Source organism: Cheilinus undulatus, linkage group 17, assembly GCF_018320785.1.
Source record: "Cheilinus undulatus linkage group 17, ASM1832078v1, whole genome shotgun sequence".
NCBI classification, from domain to species: domain Eukaryota; kingdom Metazoa; phylum Chordata; class Actinopteri; order Labriformes; family Labridae; genus Cheilinus; species Cheilinus undulatus.
In genome coordinates this window covers 6,706,217-6,728,082 of record NC_054881.1, presented here as the reverse complement: position 1 = coordinate 6,728,082, position 21,866 = coordinate 6,706,217, and the positions used below count along the sequence as shown (strand labels likewise).

At 39.4% G+C, this 21,866-nt stretch overlaps 1 protein-coding gene across 2 annotated transcripts in view; it reads right to left on the bottom strand.

The window, feature by feature from the left end:
• The window catches only part of LOC121525381 (electrogenic sodium bicarbonate cotransporter 1-like), a 66,966-nt gene that overhangs the window by 13,954 nt on the left and 31,146 nt on the right, over window positions 1-21,866 (bottom strand). For both annotated transcript variants that reach the window (XM_041811362.1, XM_041811363.1), the window contains exons 5-16: window positions 21,182-21,342; window positions 20,916-21,095; window positions 17,685-17,761; window positions 14,741-14,898; window positions 14,547-14,634; window positions 8,684-8,838; window positions 8,388-8,504; window positions 7,879-8,053; window positions 5,740-5,873; window positions 2,108-2,370; window positions 1,598-1,650; window positions 1,303-1,488 (exon numbers count right to left, since the gene is read on the bottom strand). In XM_041811362.1, coding sequence (XP_041667296.1) covers window positions 1,303-1,488; window positions 1,598-1,650; window positions 2,108-2,370; window positions 5,740-5,873; window positions 7,879-8,053; window positions 8,388-8,504; window positions 8,684-8,838; window positions 14,547-14,634; window positions 14,741-14,898; window positions 17,685-17,761; window positions 20,916-21,095; window positions 21,182-21,342 — 1,747 coding nt within the window. The remainder of the gene's footprint in view (window positions 1-1,302; window positions 1,489-1,597; window positions 1,651-2,107; window positions 2,371-5,739; window positions 5,874-7,878; window positions 8,054-8,387; window positions 8,505-8,683; window positions 8,839-14,546; window positions 14,635-14,740; window positions 14,899-17,684; window positions 17,762-20,915; window positions 21,096-21,181; window positions 21,343-21,866) is intronic.

Here is a 21,866-nt window from a genome sequence, read left to right as displayed (position 1 = left end):
CAAAGATGTCACTGTAAATACTGTTCTGAAAACTTACTTGGAGACCTGAAAAAAAGCCCACATGAAACCAACCATGGAAATGACTTTGGGAGTGAGTGCTATAGAGCAGTGGTTCTCAAATGGTGTGAAATTTAAAAAAAAATTGGACAGCCTTTTTGAAAATGAACATTTTCTGGAGTATATCTGTTATTTTCTTACTGTGCTTTTGTTACATATACATGTTTTTATAATTTGGTGTAGAAATGAGTAATAACAGGTGCAAAATTTCATGGATCTGCTCCAGCATAGTGCTTTAATCAACACAAGGCTGATATAGCTAAAATGCATGCTGCAAAAATGTTAATTTTAGCATGTTTTGTATGACTCAGTTGTTCTCAAATGGTGCAATATTGTAAATTTGAGCAACCACACATTGTTACTACAACCAAAAGTACTGTAAGACAATTTAAACTGGCAATTTTGCATGGATTTTAAGATGATATGCCTTGACATTCAGTGCACCTTGTACAAAAAAATGCTTGAAAATCACTGCTATAAAACAGTGGTTCTCAACCTTGGGATCAGGACCCCCTTTGGGATCGTGAGACACTGAGTAGGGATCTCCAGATGCCCTAAAAAACTAAGAATATTTTTAAATTAGACTGTTGCCAGTTTACACCGATTTTGTCACATTTTTTTACCCATTTTCATCATTTTTTCCCACCAATTTAACATATTTTTGCCATTTAACACCTATTCTGGTCAGTTTTAAACTCTTTCCACCACTTTTTTCTGCCTGTTTTTGCCACTTCTAAACCAATTCTTGCCACTTAAGCTTAATGTTGACTCTGTTGACCCATTAATGCCACTATTAAACCCTTTATACACCCAATTTTTCCCATTCTAACCACATTTCACTCTTTGATAGCCCAGTTTTGGTAGTTTAACCAATTTTTGCCAATATGTTCTTTCTCAGTTAAGCCTTTTTTGCCAGTTTATATCAATTTTCCATCACATTTTTGACAATCTAAAGACATTTCAGCCCCGTTTTAAGTCCCTTTTACTGCTATTTTTGCCCATTTTTGCTAAGTTTAAAATCCAATTTCACCACCTTTTCCATCATTTTTTGTTGCCATTGGTTGTGGTTGAACAAACATCGCTAGGTTTTATGGCCAAGCAGAAGGGAAAACATTGATATAGTGGAAGTGTTTCACCAAAAGATGTTGTGAAAAACACCTGTGTTGGAATTTGCATTGGCTAAATCAGAAACATCTGTATTGATGCATCTCTAACAAACATCCATTTTCAGGCGCTTTCACTCACCTTTGTGGGGAAGAAGCGGCTCGTCTTGAACTTCTTCAGAGCCATGGAGCAGGTGTACGTCCCAAAGAACAAGATGAAGGACATCAGGGTGATGTCAGGCACGTATCCACAGGATTCTCCGACCAGATGACCTCCAAACATCTTACACTGCTTTTTAGTCAGGGTCTCCCAGGTGGAGTTCATCGACTGGGCGACACAAAGACAGGAAGTTTCAACAAGGACCAAACTCCAAACTGGATTATTTCTGTGTAATCATATGAGTCATAAATGTCCTGAGAACAAGGACACAACATACCAGATCAGAACTGTTCGTCAACGCCGCAGCTTCGAAGAGATCTGTTGTGTTGCCTAATAAAAGGAAACAATAATATCTTATCAGAAAATAAGAGCACTTACAGCACTTTGCCTTTGGTGTCAAAATCTCTCTGTGAAACAAATCTGCCAGGTCAATCGAGACCCAGAACTGATAAGGCTGTTGAGAAAGTAAACAGTGGTATCTACAGGGCGACACATATGAGTATCATTTGTTATCTTCACTGTAAACACCGCAAGAAAAGTAGAAAGCTTTGTTTAATGTACAATGGGCACATCAATGCCAAAAAGGACAAAACAGAAAGAGAGTTCAGTTTCCACTGGTATCAGTGGTGACACTGAGATTCAGACGGCGCCTGAAACCTTCAACAATAAGCTCTACAAGGAATGATGGCTCTGTGTTTGGAGTATCAATCCTTCGTCAAGTTACATGAAAAATAAAGCAACTACCACTTCACATCCACAACTTTCTGCAAAAGTTAAGACTACATACCAGGTACGCATCTGCAGTCATATTGCGTGACTAAGTTGGGGTCATAACCAGCATTGATGGGGTTGTAGTGGCCCAGTTTGATCATCTTCTTGAAAGCATCGTAGATGAAGATGAAGCTGATGAGCGCAGAGAAGCCTTCCTCCGTGAAACGAGTGAAGTACTGGACCAGGAAGCTGGCGTCTGTGGCGACCAGCAAAAGACATAACGCGCCCGACCACAGGCCGATCCACAGCCGGAACTCGAGGTAGTCGAAGCCGTTGTCTCTGCAGAGAAAGTAAGATAGACGTGGTTAATTGTGATCAAACGTAGTGTTTTATTTCTGTAAAGTTCAAGTCTTTACTGCTAAGACTTTTAATAAATATAAATATTTTTGTAGGTAAACAGTGTAAACAGTGATTGTGGTAAACACCAACTCAGCAGCCTTTTAACTTCAGCCACGGAAACATTCAGAGGCCACAGTCGCCGCAACATTCTTCACTCACAGTGTAAAATTAAATGAGAGTGAATAATTGATGGTGGAACATAAGCAGCATGCTGTTTGGTAACGCTAGAAGACTCTCTGGGAGAGTACAGTCGACGAGGAGGAGGAGGGAGAAGTCAGCATTAGCAACCTTTGATACTCAGCACAAATTACACACTTGATCTGCAACATGGCTGCAGAGAGAGAGACTGGATCTGATACTGCCAAAGAGGCTTATCAACAAGACTTTTCTCCAAAAAATGACCTGTAAATGTCTTTCTAACAACAGAATTGACATGCAAAACCGTTTGATGGCTCATCGGTATAGAAAGACCTACACTGAAAGTGTTGAATCTATTAAGACATCTACATACTTATTAATGCTCCAAATGGCCTTCTGCCTATCTTGAGCCTCATGCAAAGAGCCAGTAGTCAAGGCTGTCCATACAAGGGAAAGGGAGGGTAAAATAATGGTCCATCCAACTTGACTACAAAATGTCATTTTCACCTAATGAAAGCAACAAAAATACTATTTTATCTACTGTTGATTTAGTCAAGTCTTAATCTAATCAGACCCAGGCCAAATAGACAAAAGTTAGCCATAAGGCTGGCACCAACATTTCTGATCTGATGCACTCGAGTTGATATTTATTAAGATTTAGCTAGGGAATGATTCACTGGGCTTTTCAGGGCCCAAACCATTTATTTTGTCTGGCCTTGCAGAAGCCCTCCAAGCAGACCAAAGTATCTTAAATCCAGCCGGTGGCTCCTTACCTGCATGTCATTCCCTAATTTCTCCAAATTTCCTGCTCTATCTATGGTCTCATCTCCATAAAGGCAAAAAGATTCCTAATAAATCTTTAAATGTGGATACCTTTTGTATTACTGTTTAAGTTGCCCTACTTTTCTCTGCAACCTAAGCATGTAGTACTGCAAAACTGTTCACAATTCCTAAACAGAACGAAAAGAAAGCGGCAATATGAAATTTGAAGGAATTTGCCATTTCAAATAGAAACCATGAAAAATCAATATTTAAAGAAACTCTCCAAGACATTCAACAGAGCCTGACTGCAGACATCAGACATCCATGAATGCAAGGCCATATGAATGCATGCACGTTACCTTCAATGTTTTTATAAAACTGAGGAGTCTTTTCACTAAAACTTAACTCCAAAGCTGAGTATTTAAACTGACATTTTATTTTCATTGTACATTTTACATTTTTAGGGAGAAAATAATTCTAAAATATTGACAGAATCTGGCTTCATGCTGCACCCGGGTTCCCAAAATGCTTTGCATGTGGCTCCAGGTTCACCGGAAGAACAAGTCAGAATATGTCGGTAATTTTAAAGCATGTTTTCTCTATCAACACATGAAATTCATCCCTACAGTGTTTATTGTGAAATTTCAGTTTCTAATAATAATAAAAAAAAGATGCTTCAATAAAAATAAATAGGTGGCAGGCAACTTATGTGGGTGGGGGCGGAGCTCAATACCCCTTAAGAGAGCCCAGCACCACTGAAAGAGATATTAACTGCTCTGGGATCGCCTCTTGTACATCTTCACTTGAGCATGTTCAGGCCTTAAATTCTGTATTTGAATTTTTTTTTTTTTTTTTTTTAATTATGGCTGTCTGATATCTGCCTCTAAAGACATCTGCCTCTTGGATTCCTACAAGCGGCAGCTGCTTACATGTGGGTTGCAAAGTCATTTTAGTGGGTTGCAGATGTGTGCCTGGAAAATATATGTGGCAAATAGTCTACTATATTTTTCCTTAAAAAAATATTTGGCAATGATATAAAAATGTGGGTCGCATTTGGGTTGCAAAGTGGTGATGATGGATCCTGACACTAAACGAGTTGAGTAAAATCTGCTCTAATGTTCCAGCTTTTCTTGCACATGCACTCTGAAAATGTCAGGACAATTTCAGGCAGTCTTCTCCTGGTATTTTCTGAAAGTGTCCTTCCTTCAAGCTGTATGATGTTAACAATGAAGACATACTAGATTTTGATATTTCATTAGTTTTGGTTTTTTAATAGTTTTATGTTTTTGTTTCAAAGTTTAATTCTATTTTTTTTGTATGATGGGATACTGTCTAAGACAAGACCCAGAAGGACCAGAAAATCTAAACATCATCTTTAAATTATATTAAAATGCATTTGCCATTATTGGATTTGGAAATTGCCGATTTTAATTTGACCTGTTGTGCATGCTTCATATTCTGTAAAGCACTTTGTAACGTCTGTTTTAAAAAGTGCTTTATAAATAAAGTTTATTATTTTTATTATTATTATTATTATTTGTGACCACACGATACGGCTTTAGTTATTTCTTTTTTAGTTTTAGTTGACAAATTTATTTTGCCATTTTAGTTTTTTCTAGATATGTTTTAAGATATTTTATTTGCCTTTTAATGGAGAGGAAAGGACGGTGGATTGCATCTGAAATCAAAGAGTTGGGAATGACATTCAGGAAAGAGGCACAGGTCCAGCTTGAGCCCGGGCCACCTGCTTAGAAGACCATATTTTTCACATGGGTGCACGTCCAAAAAACACAGTTGGTTGTCTAAATGGTATCAAGAGTGAGTAAAAAATGAAACAGCGCTGATGAGAAAAGGGCATGAAGCTGTTTCATTAGTAGCAGGAGACAGCAGTTGCTACACTTGGTTGGAGAATCTGAATTTATCTGAATATTTCCAGCTGCTGTCATACAGTCACTTGCCCTTCGTGCAGAAAATTTACCCTATTTTAGGCTTGATGAAATGTGTTTTCAGTTTGTGTAAGAAATCTGTCTGTTTTCATTCACACGGGAAAAATCTGTTTTCTTTGAATCCCCCGGCACTTAGCGCCTTATCTCGACTCTGGTCACGCCAGAACAGGGAGTTAAGGGCAGAGAATACATGAGAACTTTTCACCCAGCTGGTAAGAGGCAGAGAGATAGAAAAATCTTCTTTCACACATAATAAACTACCAACTTACTATGAGTGTGGTCATATGCCTGTATCCCTAAGCCTTTGTTTTTATTTTATGTGGAGGGGTCAAAAGGGGAGCCTTTCTGTATACACACAAACAACATCAGTCCTCTGGGGATGGACCTTAATCTATAAATAAATATCTCCCAGGCCCCTCAGGCCGTCTCTGAACCCTGATTCACCCCGTCAGGAAGCACTCACTTGCTGAAGTTGAAGAGGAGCCGTTCAAAGACGAGCACCGGGCCCGTGCTGCTCAGGATGGTCAGCGGCTGTCCGGCCAGCAGACAGAACACTGCCCCCGTCAACGCCGTACCCAGGAAACTCTCCAGCACTCCCTGCAAGACAGCACACAGGGAAAAGAAAAATACACAATCAGCTCCTGTAGCATAGATAGAAAAATAACCATTATGGCAGAATAAAATTAGCAGGTTTTGTATTTTTTATGCATTTGCATGTTTGGAGTTGAGAAATGCACACTTCAGAACCATAATTGTTCTTTGCATTTTCCTTGATAACCAAGCAAGAAAACTCAGTATACCATTTATGGATTATATCAGAATTGCAATACCCTCTCATACTTTTTCTAGTGTATTTTTGTGCATGTTTATTTATGTAAAATAACCACAGAGTTATCCAGCTATGATTATTAACTACCTGGGAAAGAAACAGTTCAACTTTCAGCGCCGTGTTCTCAGCTTTCAAACATATAAACGCTATTTCTGCTAACTCAGCTAGAAGTGTTGTTTCCCCTCTAAACAATACACAATAATTGCTCAGCCGGCCAATCAGGACAAGCCTGTTTCCTCCCCTGTCATGTCAGTTGTTCTCAGCGTGTGTATTTTAAACTCTAACGCCGCACAGATTCAGCAGATAAGTGAAGTTTAATTTCTGTATCCCGGCTGAGAAGGGGGTCAAGTGAGGGCGGGGAAGCCCTCCGCTGTGCTCTGAGTGGGAGTGATGACAGACTTTGAGAAGGCCAGAGGGCTGTGCATGTGTTTGCAGGTGGGGGGGTTAGGTCATTATGCAGCCATGACGAGGCTGCACTGGAGTAATCTGGATCTGGGGTTATTTACAGCCCCGGTAAATCCCTCAGGTCGGTGCAGTGCAGGCCAGCAGTGATCGCGCTCTTCAACCAGGAGAGAAGCCAAAGCATCTTTGATGACTGGACAACCTCGCTGTATGCACAAAGGTGTGAGCTGCATGAGGAAGCATGCAGCAATGTGTGGTGTTCGACCAGAACGGAGCAGCTCTTCCGTACGCAGCTCGGTCAACAGCAGGTGCAACAGATGGATGCAGTATGAGCCTTTGAGCTCCATATTAGCATGGCTTATCAGCTGGAGTGAACTCTATTGGTGTTGATTAGTTTGTGACTTAACACACAGAGAGCTACGATGGAGTAAAAACCACAAATATATTCAATATTAACCCCAGATGCACGTAAAAATGTAACCCCTTAATCAAATAGCGAAGGTTTTGTACTGCAGCAGTGACATGGACATGTGCATTAGAGCTAATTCACCAGGGCTTAATCATCATTATCATCAATCTTATTTACTTAAGGGATCATTGAGGAGCAATTGCCATTTACCGTGATATTAAATCTTTTGGGTGTCCAGCCTCATTGCCCTGCAGGAAACCCAGACTATCATATCGTCTCGTCTCTTCAGAGGCGATCAAAGACAACAAAGTTTTAAAGAACCAGATGACAGAGGGGTAAAGAGACACTAAAAATCACCACTGAGGTACCTGAATATTAAAAATGTGGAAATTTCACACAGAAATCCAAAACTTGATTTAAAAATTTCTATAAAAACTGCACTCCATAAAGGTGTATTTGCCAAACCGCTAAACTATGTTTTCAAAGCATGGTTGAATTTCACATAAGGAGGGAGAAAAGCTGTTTAAAGTGGCATTCCTGGTTTGCACTGCAGACAATCCCAGAATGCTTTGTGTGAACCACAAGGCCACTTTTTGTGCAATGACTGGATAGCTTGATCCATCAGTCAACTTAACTTTAAAGCCAAATTTCCTCATATTTATTATTCCACATATGGGCCAATCAGGGCAGAAGTGCTCCTGAATCTGAGCGCCTATAATCTGAGTTCAATCTGGATCATTCTGCCTGCTGTTAGCTTTTTTATAAGTGGCCATATGTGGGTCAGGGTGCATCTTTTACTTAACAAGTTAAATTTTGTCAGTATCACATCTCAGGCAGATTAACTGGTCCAAGGTTTACAGGACTTATTTTGTCTGGAACGCGCTGTTGAAAACAGCCGTGTGATAAGACACTACATCTTGTAAAAACCAAATAACACCCATAAAAAGGACTGCATATTTTACCTGCATGTTTTCTGTTGCATCCCCAAGTAATCCTCCAAACGTGATCGCATTGGTGACCGTGCCCAGGTAAATAAACAAGATGGCCGACAGAGACTGGATATGTAGCGCGTCGTAGAAGTCGCTCGCAAAAAACGGCAGCTTCCGCTTGATGTCTAGGATGAGACCTCCACAAAACCTGCAAAAACACACATTTTAGAAGCTTGTTTTATTGCATAACTTTGGAAAGCTTGACAACATGTGGTGTCAGCTGAAATAAGCAAAGAAAGGATAACTTGTTCCAGAAGCATGATGGAGAAAATTATCTAATATTGAAGTGCTGTGATTGTTTGGAGTCATGCATGGAATATTTCCTTGTAGGAAACTGGAAGATTTAAGAGATTAAGACTAAAATATTTCTCCAGGTTTCCACTTTTCCTCCAAGATTTTAATGAGAACATGAAGGCAGTGGAGATAATTCTAAGACAGCATTTTGGAGGGAGATGATGTTAAGGAAACTGAGTTCTCATTACTTTCTTGTTCGCTGAAGCTCCTCTCCAACCTCGTGTCCTCCTCCCCCTCCGTGTCCCGCGTCGTGGGGAGTGTCTCCGTTCATCTGAGGCAGGTCCAATCCAGCGTACATGTTCTTCCTTTAGGAGGAGATAATTGAGATTTAGCTTGAGCGTGAAAACTCTCACTGAACAGTAAACATAAATGAACAAAGCTAAGGTAGGAGTTTGGTTTGTATAGAGTCTGATCATGTTTTATCTAGTAATAGTAATGGGGTTCTGCATTGTGATTAATGTAGTTTGAGTGTATTTGAGCTGACCTCTTGTCTGAGGAGGGCAGAGACTTGGGCGGCTCTATCCTGATCTCAGGGTCCCACTCTCCTGGAGGCAGGACGATAACCTCGTCCAGGAACTCCTCGATACCTGCCAGCAGGTCCTGTCTGTCCTTCGCCTTGTAGGCAATATCATGGAAAACCTGACGGGAAAACAGACCATATCACGATAATGAATATCCAAAATAACAGCACCTCTCATAGTACTTCAGATTTGAATGTTTCGTCCTTTTCATTTCCATTTTATTTTGACTTTTATTCTAACACAGTGGTCCAGTGACACCTCCTTATAAAAACTTCACACCCAAATCTTAAAAAATATTCTACCGCTCATATTTATTTAAAGAAAAATGTTTCAGTCTGGACCCTAAATGGAACAAAACATGAATGAACAAAGAGACAAGGTAAAACACACATTTAAAAAGCATGTTATTACAGAGGGACATGCAGTCATACATTTTGTTTTATGTTTTCCTAGACAGTATGGAAATTTGGTGATTTCTAGAGGAATTTCCTCCTGCCTTTATTTGGGGTAAAGTAAATAAATATGTTGAAATCCTAAAGAAAAAGACCAAAATTGGTTTTCCTTTAAAGAAAAAGCTAAAAAGTGGATGTCTTTACCGTATGTGACTTTGGTACACTTTGGTACATCAAAGACTACTTAATCCATTTTTTGTCCGAGGCCAAATTCTTGACCCCCTAGAACACTGATCATCAACTGGCAGCCCAGGGGCCAAATCAGGCCCCCCAAAGCTTCCTGTCTGGCCCCCAGAAGATTATTAAATTCAGAAAAACAGGAAAAGAAAATGTTGTGGTTTAAAGAGTATCTTTTGGCTTTAAATGTCTGCAACTGTTAAATCCACCCCAAAAGCAATTATTGGTCGAATAGTTTTAGAATGACTGCACATTTGATGTTATTACAGCAGTTCACTTGTAAAAATTGCCATGAAAATGGCAGGAAAAAGTGGTGAAAAGGGTTTAAAGAGTGGCAAAAATGGGCAATAAGTGGCCAAATGGGTTGTGGAGTGGCATAAAAGGACAAAAACTTGTAGGAAAAGGAGGTTGAAATGTGGCAAACCATCAGTATGAAAGGAAAAAAGGTCAGAAAGTATATCAAAAATGGGTTCAAAGTGGCAAAAATGGTGGAAAAAGTAATGAAAAGTGGCTGAAATAGACAAAAAGGCTCTGCTTTTCTTGGGTACACGTAAGGGGGGCTCCAAGAAAAAATGGTTGGGAAAGACTGATCTAGAAACAGGTACATGACCCACTTTGTGTCCTGACCCACGCACTGAGGACTGCCTGTTTTAATGTCAACTTTCTTTAATTTAGTCTGGCTTCTTACCTTGTTTTTAAATGCTTAGTTCTACTTTGGTCTTGAACACTATAATATATTTTTGTATTGGGAGAAAACTGGGGCAAAGAACCATAAAAAAATGAGGTAGTAGAAAACTCACAACATCGTACTTCTTTAAAAAGTGTTCAAGTCCAACAGATGAACCTCAAACAGCAGAAACTAAAAGATTTATTTGATATTCATAGAGTATTCTGCATTTTGATGTTCATAACTGAGTGTCTTAAGTCCCAAGTATTTTGGAAAAGCTGTGACTTTCACTTTAGTTAGTTGTAATATGCAAGGGTTTTGATGCTTACATGGATGAATACGGCTTCAGTTACTTATGTTACCCTGAAAAAGCTGAAACTGTAAAAAGAGGCACATTTAATTCTTATCTTTTATGCAGCCGTAGGTCTTAATGGGCTAAAGCAGGGGTGTCCAAACTATGGCCCGAGGGCCAAATGTGGCCTGAAGGCCCATTTTTGATTGGCTACCCAAAAATTCTTTAAATTAAACACAACCCTCACTAGAGCATGAAGCTTGTGCTACACTGTATTATTCTTCTTAGTTTCAGCACAAGGCAGTGCTACCATGCTAATACTGTGATTTTTTTTTAAAGATAAAGAAAACAGATAAATATTAATAGTCATCCCAGGAAAACAGTAAAAAAAAATTCATTCAGTTTGTCCTGTGATAATAACCTCGATATGTTTGTTAATTATTCATACAGGGTTAGAGAGAAAAACACAAAATGTTCAATTACTGTCCTTGATAACAGACCATGTAATTACGACAAACCTACCCCCATAATATTGACAGCCAGCACGACTGTTCTGAACACTTTCACAATACAAACACATAATGAGTCACGATCTCTGATATCTGCTGATATGAGCAGGTATTTTACAACCGAGCAACACACAACAGCGTCCGATAAACTTCTGACAAAATCGCACACGTGACGGCCAGGAGGGTAAAGTTTAACCTGAGGAAATCCTGGAAAAACACTTCCTACTCTGCTTTGTTGACACATGAGATATACCGGGAAGAGTTAGGGCCTGTGGGAATCTGTGAGTAAGGTGCTCTCAGGGTTAAGGACCCTGTGAAATGTGTGTTAACATTCCTGACAACACTGAGAGGTTGAGTCAGGGCGAGAGGAGACAGACACCAGAGGCACAGAGCAGACGGAGCTGTAATATTTGAAAACAGGAGCCGATAATGAAAGACTGAAAGATGGTTTGTCTTCATTCTGCTGACATGTTCCTAAACTTCAACACCAAGCTCAACTGGCAGCAAGAGGAGGTAGAAAAACTGCTGGAATGGATACCAAAGCAGAAAAGCTGCAAAACCAGGGAGTCAATATTGGGTCATATTTTTGTTTTTAAGTGGCAAAATTGCAGGAAAACCCAGCCACAGTGTCAAAATTGCACAGAAACATGTAAAACTGTGCAAAAAAGTCTGTGCAGTTTACTCCCCCTTTTCCAATTCTCTATTGGCCTGAGCTCCCATTGACTTAACCCCAACCAGGCCTGAGTATGTACACATCTTCACTTTGTAATACAACATGTGCAGTTTACAGAACGGAGTTAGGAAAACTGAGAAATACACAGAAAATGTGACAGTACTTCAGCTCTCTAACATGCCGTCATTAACGATCAAGAGGAACAGTTCTATTGATTATATGTCATGTCCACGCTGCACACCGGTACAGTGCCAGAGCACACTTCTTCTAAACATGCTGGGGTTAGGGAAGTCTGTCATGCTTGAGGGAAGAATGGAGCGTCAACACCGGTCAAACAAACTGGACTTTGGAGGTCAAACATGACACAGAATGGATTTCCCTGTGTGAGTGCACCCATAGACTTCCTCATGGATGTAGTGCATGAGAATAATGCTCAACAGTGAGATTTTAAAACATGAGGCATGAACTCTGGCTTAGTAAGTGGACATGGGACCTGGTTATAAGGAACGTTAGAGGGAAATAATGGTTGGAATGAGGAGCTGAAGTCATGGCCTGACATTTCACAATGGACCGGAACCTAAACAAGATTTTAGTGACAGATTTGAATCCAGTCTTGCATCTTTATGAGACACCAAATGGACTTAAGAACCATGGATATTTCCAACCTATAAATCTACCGTGGATGGCAGTCCCTCTCTCTTGCTTGCAGCAGTTTTATGACCGAAGATCTGCAGAGTTTTGAAGCTTTTATACTTTGGTAGTACCAAAATAACAGTTACAATGAAATTCATCAGTTTAAGGAAGTCTGCACTGATAGCTCTATTTTCAGGCCAAGTACAACAACTTCAGAGATGTGAGTGTATTAAAATGTCATGGGGGGGGGCAAAGTCTCTAGCTACACCCCCTGCTTCAATATCATGGTCTTTAAATCAGCGGTTCCCAATCTTTTTTTACCTTTGGCCCCCCTGACTCGCATCTTAGAAAAGCAAAGTCCTCAGGACCAGAGGGGGAAAAAGTACCAGACTATTGTACTCAAGTAAAAGTACAGACACTTAGGTTAAAATGTGTTTAAGTAGGAGTAAAAGTGCAGCTCTATAGATCTACTCAAGTAAAAGTAAGTCATGTAAAAATTACTCTGAGCACTGAGTAGCTACTTGAGATCCACACAGAGCTTTCAAGGTGAAAATCTTTTTTACATGCAATATTAACAGAGAATATGGATCTCCAACAGGGCTGGTTATTGAAAGGCGCAACTTAAGCTAAAGTGAGAGACACCAGGATGAAATGTTGGATTGTTCCTCTGCTATTTGCTACCAAGCGTCATGTGTTGTAGAAGTCAAACTTGTAGCCATTCTCATGCTGTTGGAAGAAAGCTTAGTCCTCCTTTTTTGGCTTTTAGAGTTTAGATCCAGTTATAAAAATTCACCTCTTTATTTAAGGTTTTTATTTTGGGCCCTTTTTATGCCTTTATTGACAGAGGAGGACAGTGGATAGAATTGGAAAAAGGGATGAGAGAGCAGGGGAGAGACACTGGGAAAGTGCCACAGGACAGATTTGAATGCATACATGGGGCTAGCCTTAAACCACTAGGCCACCTGCGCCTCAAAATTACACAATTTTAATTATCATTGACGTAATCTCAACATACCAGACCTACTAACTTAGTAGGTTTTTCCTAAAGATATATAAACTATATTTTGATGGCGTACTGGGCCATTCTATAAAAGTTCTAAGCCTTGCACAAGTCCTGCAGTAAAAATCCTGATAAAATGATATTTGTTACCGGGACAGATCAAGCAGGAAATAGGGATTTGAAGGGATTTGTCCCAGAATCATTTAGCCTTAGAAGAGACATTTCTGTAAACTTGGGGTATCCAACATATGTTTTCAGTTTGGTTTCTTATAAATATACAACTTTACAATGTTTAAATGTATGACTTTGAAAACTTGAAATTTTTGCATTTTTAATATCAGAATTTAAGACTTTAACTTGAATATTTATACGTTTTTTGAACTCGGAAATTCTGGGTTTTGTTTCTTGTAATTACATGAGTTTATACTTTCCTGAAAGTTGTGTTTTTTTTCTAAAAAATAATCAGACCCTTTTATTTTTTTAAACTCTTAGAGTGGCTCTACTATGCTGTCATATAATGTTTATAATCATGATTTCAAACAACCCCCCCCCCCGGGGGGGCCCTGGACCCCAGGGTGGGAACCAATGCTTTAAATGATACATTTGCCTGTTTTTACATTTGATAGTAGAAAAAACTACTAAAGGAAAAAAAAATAGTCTTAATTTCAACCTTAAGCTGCAGAAAGAAAAAGAAAGTAACATCAGTGGGTGATAAATATTGTGTTAAGTAGAGAAAGGAAGTGTTTTGACATAAATATGTATGCATTTGTGCATTTGATGCATTTGATGATGCATTTGTGCACATCATCCTGCAATATCTCTCCCTAAATTCCCTCTTTCTCTACATCTGTCTTATCCAAACAAAGGCATAAAGCTCAGCTGTAATCCTAAAATACCTGTGCACAAAAACTTTACCCCATACCTGCATAAGTCAGCACCCCAGTTAGGCCACCCAAGTCAAAAAAATCTGAATTATCCTCTGGTTGAATTTAGAATCTAGCTTTAAGTACATTTTTAGAAGTAATAAATGTTGTCCTGAATTGAAAGCCCAGCAACTTCCACAACCTCGATGCAATACGGCCATGTTGTTCCAGGAGAGCTCTCCAGATGCCATTAACTTAGGTTCACAACCACTTATAGCCTAATTAGTCCAATCAGAGCTTTAAAGGATGAGCTTTATTGCTTCAGGATAGCAACAGTCTCTCTCTACTGCCCTGCAGTCTGCAGATGCTTGAAAGTTTGCAACAAACCAGGATTATGTCGTTAATTGTTGAGCTAAAAGTCAAACACAAGCAAAGTTTAAAGTCAAGGTTAACATGGTCCTTTAAGTCTGCTACAGCTTTAGAACCCACACCAGGGAGGTCAGTTTGAAGATTTAATACTTAAGATAATTAAATAAAAAGTTAGGAGATAAACAAAGTACCTCGTCTGACATCAGTGTTGCAATGGCTCTTCCAATTTCATGATAGGATTTTGCTTTTCCTTTGGGGCCCAGCAGGACGAAGAGGAACCTAAGAAACGGCAAGAAAATGGGGTAAGATGGCATACGTTGTATTTTAAAAGCACTAAAAGTTCAAAAACAGATGATAGTGATTATTTTTATTGTGGTTTGGGTACCTTGTGGGCACAGGGACTTCAGTCAGAGCCCCCAACATGACGGCCTGCTGCAGACGAACAAACGCCACAAAGGGAGTTTCCAGGAAATCTACCTCTCCAACCAGAACGTTTGACGCCTCTGCATCTCTGGGAAGCTTCTTCATGAATTTATTCTTTAACTGTTGGAACAAAGACGCCAAAAAGGAGGAGAGTAGCAATGTTAGTAATGCAGAATTACTTGCCACACTGCACACAAACTCTTGCTTCAGTTTCTGTCAGAGTGACTGATGATTGATGTGATTAAGTGTGGAGATGCAATTAAAATAAAGCTGGCAGAGACTGATGTGGTGTTGGAGAACAGGTTGTGCCCGCCCTTTCCTTGAATTATGTGCAAAGAGGACGTTTGACTTTATGCCACCTAATAAAGAAACTTTACAGCCGCCCAGGAAATCACTCCAACACTGACATAGAAGGTAAAATCTGCACGCTTTGGATCTTGGACTATGAATTGTGGTGTAAGAAAAGAATCCTTTTTTTCAGGGAGATGATTAACCAGCGTCTTGATGTTTTATCAAAGGCCAGACCATTCTGACACACATACAGATTCATTAACTACTGCTGCAGCATAACTCATGTTGTTACACTTTAACTGCTGCTGTGATCTTTACTCCATGTCCAGTTTGAGGTTCGCTACTCGATCATGAGTCACAGGAGCTGCTCGTGAAGATGAAAGAAACTCACAGAAAGCTTTTTGTAGTGGAGAGAGGACAGCCGGGGGTCTTATTTATTTCTATGTGAGGCTAACAGGCTTATGCACAAACTCATGACCGTGCACAGTGAAGCTTTGTGAATGGAGTCCTTAAATATCCCCGAATGCAGACAGGAGGGCAAATTAACCACAAATCATATTTCAATATCTTTTAACTGATGGCAGCATATCACAATGTTTTTAGGAAAATTCCCACTCACTGGGGAATAATGAGACCTGATTAGTTTAAAAGCTCTGCCTCATCTTTCAACAGGAAGTAGTTTTGACCAAAAATGATGGCCAAAAGTCTCCTGAAGGTCTTGTTTCTGCAGAAAACGCAGCACTAGATCCGTTTTAGAATCCTGTCTCAGCTAGCTGGTCTGTTGTTAGGGGTTCACTGAGAGAGGGATGTTGGAGTCATTTTGACAAACGGACCACAAGGACTTGTTAAGGCCAAGCAGCAACAAAATTTACACTAAAAGTTCTCAATCTCTTGGAAAATCTCCATTTCAAAATCCACCTAAATTCGGTAAAATTTCAAAGAAATTACCTGCAATATCTGTAAAAGTATCCAGGAAAAAGTATCCCAAAATTTCTTCAAATATTACCAGATTGATTCAGTGAAATTTAAAATAAAGCTTAAAACATTCTGATAAAAAATTTCTCCAAAAATTCCTTGTAAATTCCTGAAAATTTCTTCTCAAATTCCCCTAAAAATGTATGACAAAATTCCCCAAAATTAACAAATATATTCCCCTGCAAATTCAATGAGAATGATGGAAATAACCCCAAACATCCAAACAAATTCACTGAAATATCCCTGAAAATTTCAAAGGACACTCTCGCCCAAAATTTCCCAGTCAAATTCCCAAAAATGTACAATTAAACTTCCCAAAATTCTATGAAAACGTTTAAAATTTCAAAGCAAATTCTCCCCAAAAAATTCATATGAAATAAAAAAAAACAATACATATGTGTTCCTAAATTCCCATGAATATGCGTGGGAATTTCCAAATGAGTCCTCCTTAAACATCCAAAGAAAATTCCCAAACTCCCATGAAAAGACAAAAAAAGTAGATTCTGCCCAAAATATACAAACACATTCCCCAAATTTCCGAAAAAACATTTGAAAATTTCTTATCAAATTCCCCAAAAATGTATGATAAAATTCCCAGAAATTTATAAACACATTCCCATAAATTAAATAAGAATGATGGAATTTTTCCCACAACATCCAAACAAATTCACTGAAATTTCCCTGTAAAGACCCTTGTCCCAAATTCCCAATTAAATTCCCCCAAAATTTACAAATAATTTTGATTAATTTCCATGAAAACTCAAGATTTTAAAGCAAATCCACCCCAAAATTCAAACTGATTCCTGGGAGTTTCAACTGCATTTCCCAAACTTACTTCAGATGCATGAAAATGTCCAAAACAATTCCCCCAAGTATCCAAAGACAATTCCCAAATTCCCATGAAAATACACAAAAAATAAAAATAAACATCTCCCCCCAAAATTGTAATGTTAGTACTTGAAATTTCCAAACAATTCCTCCCAAAATTCCTTATCAAATTTCCCCAAAATGACAAATGCATTCCCCAAAGTTAAATGAAATGATTGAAATTTCATCACACATCCAAAGAAATTCACTGAAATTTCCATAAAAATTCTTTTAAATTTCAAAGAACCCCCCCGCCCTAAACTCCCAATTAAATTCCCAAAAATGAGCAAATAAACCTCCCAAATTTCTAGAGAAATGTGTAAACATTTTAAGCAAATGCTCCCATACATCTAAACATATTTTGTAAAATTGAACCCCAAAATTCAAGCAAATTCTACCCAAAAACTTCCAATGAAATTTTCAAGCACATTCCCCAAAACCTCCATGAAAATTTCTGGAATATACATATTAAATTGTCTCAACATTTCAAGCAAATTTCCAAAAACTTCGAGACAAGTATCTCAAATACTTCAACAGCAGAAATTATTAGCCTTCTATGTTTTTAAGGAGGCTAAGCTGTACTGATCTCATATGTGCATGCACGGTCTAAAAAAGGTTAATATACTAGTAAAATCAAACCAGAAACCTCTTTGATACCACAACATAACAAATATGATCTCACACCTCCTAATATCAGCTCTGTGGAACTTCGCTGATGGATTTTAAACTCCTGATATATTGCCTAGATTCAGCAGAGGACATGAAACTTTTACCTGATCCTTCTCCGGTTTGTCAGAGAAGTCACTCAGGCTGTTGGAGGTGAGGTTTCTGTGGGTAGTAGTCGGACTACCTGCAGAGAGGGAAGACACATTGGGATCAACACTTTGGGGCTTCAAATCAGACACTTTTGGACCATGTGGGGAAGAAAAACAGAACAAGTCCCAGAAAAGCAAAGAAGCCAGAGGAAAAGTACATGAAGAGAGCCAGAAAACGTCTAAATGTGGAGCGGCTTAAAGCTTTCGGAGTAATGCCAGATGGCCTTTCATTCAGAGCGAGAGCAGAGTGAGGATACGTGGCCGTCTTAGGTCAGCTGCTTAGGAGCGTCAGCAGAAACACACGGAGGAAACTTTTGGTAAATGAGGAGAATGTAAACTTGGAGCACAGTTTGAAATGCTCCTCTGACTTTATCACTGTAAATAGATTATTTAGGAACAGGATCTACAACATGTGAGCTTTCTGGAGCCACATAAATACTCTATAGTCCAATCTGATTGGTCCTTTTCCTCATTGATCCAGATTCTTATTTGCAATATAAGAACCTGAATTTGTCAAGTCTGCTTTGATGCCCTTTAACAATACAGAAGGCTAACAGATTAATGAGCCTGGAGACGATTTGCCTGTTGTCGAGTGTTTTGGGTCATCTTTAACTTGTTAAAATGCTCACACACTTTTGATTTTTTTTTTCCCCTTGACATTGTGAGCAACTTTGCAACTAAAAAGATTTAAAGGCCAGCTGAGAAGTCGCTGCTCCAGTTCTGACTGCCAATAAAATTAGCTAATTAAAAGTGCAATACTTTGGCTCTGCTGCAAGGTGCATCTTCCGCTCTGGCTCCATTTTCATTCTCCAAAGTCTCGATCTGAATCAACCTAGATCATTATTCTGAAATTATGCAGTTTTTTTCCAATTGGGTGTATTTCTATAACCAATATTTAAAATTCATGACTTCAGAGAATTTTTACACAGTAGCATTGCTACTTTTGCTTAAGTGAAAGCACTTGCATGATGGGTAAAAGCATTTACTGTAACTTGTGCACAGCTATCATAGGCAAAAACTCACCTTTATTGCTGTCGTGCGTATTCATCCATACTAATAGTCTGGCTTTTTTGAATGGTAACTTCCTGTCTGTATGATCAAGTTCGCTGGCCTTCATTGCCAAATTGTACACAAAATCATAGACATATCTTTATTCATAAGGCTATACTGAACCAGCTTCCCTCATTATCGTGTGATTTTATTTGTAAGAAGTGCAGGAATCTACAGTCTTTGCTCTGTGACTCAATCACAAGACTTGTTTTTGCTGTCTGTCCCTAAAGTTTCAGGTGTGCTGCTTCTGCAGCCTCGACTCTGCAGGAATTGGAGAAAGATGCATAAGGTTGTAGACACCTTGAAAGAAAGAGACTTGACTGATAACTTTCTGCTCTTTGACCCAGGATTGGTGGATCTGTGTTTTTGTTTCATTTCTGTAACTCACTTGTCTTGGCCAGGGCAGTCTTGTAAATGAGATTCTTGATCTCAGTGAGATTTTCCTAATTTAACAAGTTTAAATGAATAAATAAATGTCCTATCACACATTGTAAATCTCAGACCTACAATTAGGGACATTTCTGGGTTTTTGAAGCTGGGTTGCATAAGCTACTTGGACTTTCAGAGAGCGTTGTGAATTTCGGCTCCACAAGCTCTTCCACCTTGGCATAAGTGAACAGCTGTTTGGGTCAACAGAGACAACAACAACAAAATAAGCTAAAACTGAACTAAAATAAGCGATTTCAACTCGAGTGACGATGACATGCCGTGTACTGTGGATACGAGGGGATACTTTAATAAGCCGGAGTACACAGAGCAACAACTTCTACAGATGGAGACTCAGTGGGAAGAAGGAGAGAGGAGAGAAACTTTAGTGGAGACTGGGTAGCAGGTGAGATCCTGCTAATGGTATAGGTGCGTTAACTGTGAGCCCATGTCCACCAGAGCTACTGCTGTCATGAGTGGGCCTTCACACATGCCTGCAGCCTGCATCACTCCCCATCCAGAGTTCCCTGCCTAACTTAATGCTGGTGTTTTACCGACCCTCATCAACTTTGTGAAGATAAATTGGACAGGCTATGCTCAACATGACAGTTTTACTTCATGGCAACAATATTTTACCTGCTGAAGTAGAAAACTGAGCTAAAATGACCACTTTTAGATTAGTTATGAAGGCCCAAACAGCTGATTAGATGCACTGAGGTGGAAGAACAGCTGGTAGCTGAAGCTTGCTTGGCAAAATAGTGCCAAACACAGAGGCTTTCTGGGTAAATGAAAACAATTAGAAAAAATTCCATGGGCCAATATTGCCTTTCAAGTCACAGAAATTTAGTAAAGGCTCATTTTATCAGTTGGTTACAAGTCTTATAACCTATGAATTGGGCCTGAAAAATAATATTTGTCAACCCCTTGTAAAAGGACTCTTCTTGTATGATCATAAAAAAAAAAAACTGGAGAGGAAGCAAATATTTACATTTAAGAAGTGGAACTGACACTTTTTGAGTAAGAGTTTGCAAAATGACTGAAACTATTTATTCGTCATGAACTTTTGATGATTTGACAATACTAAAAAAAGAAAACATCATTTTCAGTACCTATGAATTATCATATTTTGGGAAAAATCAGTGCACAAAAGTCCTATTTCATTTTGGTTCTCTCATAATTCAATATTTTGGCAGTCACTTTAGGTATCAGTGATTTTTTTTCTTATAAATCAGTACTGCATTGGTGCAAAGATGCTTTTAAGTAGGGGCTGAATTCTGCTAGTTTTCTAAATTTTTGGCTCTTAATATGCATAAATCCAGCTGTTTAAAACCTATGCAGCAACTTCAGCATTGGTCAGCAGCTTTGATGCTTATTCTGCATGTAAATGTACTGTGATTACACCGCTTTCAGAGCTGTAGTGCTGTGACCGCACTTACAGAGGTATCCCATGCTGGAGCTCCTCATGACCTCAGATGGTTCCTCTAATTCTTGCGGGCTTAAACAAGGCACGGGGTGCGGCTCGAGAGGGTTGCGTGCTTTAACAGCCAACGTGCAGGAAGATCAGAGAGCCGAAGAGAAGTGAAGAACAAGAGAAGATGGAAAAGAAGAAAGAAAAGGCATAAAAGTTGTAAGAGGAGTGTTAGGAAAAGGAAGTGGTTAGTTAAAGATGTGAAAAACAGAAGAGAATAAAGTTAGTTCTTGGATGAGCTTTACCATTCTCCTGGTTGGAGAAGAGCCTACTTGCACTTGAAACGCTCTTGCCAATGTCGGCAAGAGAGCGCAAATTGGACTTCTTGGTCTGGTGGCGATGCTTTCGTAGCAGTGTGTACATGACTTTCTCCTTCAGGTCCAGCTTCAGCTGACCGTTCTCGATCTGACTGTCTGTGATCACCTCTGCCAGAGGAAAAACATTAAAATGATCAGTTACACCACTGAATTTTTCAGAGGAGTAAATGTGCATCTCTTCAAGCCTTGCTTACCAACTATTTGTGGCAACGTGGTGGCCTCCAGGTCCAACATGATGGTGCCCTTCTCGATGCAGGTTTTGAGTTCCATCAGGCTGTGTAGGGACAGCGTGGCCACATGAGGCTTACTCCAGCGCTCGCCGCCCTTCTCCACCTTCTCCTCAAACTTGATCCACCTGGACACGAGGAGTGCAATGAGACAAAGGTACATAAGTTTGGAGATTGGATGATGCAGGCCTCATTGTGTTTGCAAAAGCCAAGAGTGCAATTAGGAGTTTGTGAGCCATTTGCATTACTTCAAAGGAAGTTCCATCCACAGTCATAGTAGGAACAATACTCATATTTGCACATGGTTAACAGCAATTGTTTAAAATTTAACTTAAGGCTATAACCAGTAGATTTCTGAAGGGAGTTACATCAAGGGAGGTGTACAAATGAAAAATGCCACTGAAAATATACACACGAGTACAGAACAGTGGCTTTATACACTCTTCAATAAATATGGGCTCCAACAAAAGGAGACAAGACGGGTCCTCTTTTCTTTACTAAACATCCCCACAGTGTTTTGAAACGGTCACAGTACAGGAGCCGAGAATACGGGACACCAGACAGCGTAGGAATTAAAAAATAAATCACCAGACTGGAGCGAACACGCCGCACAGCACGGCGACAGCGTTTCTGGCCGTTCTTAGATCACACA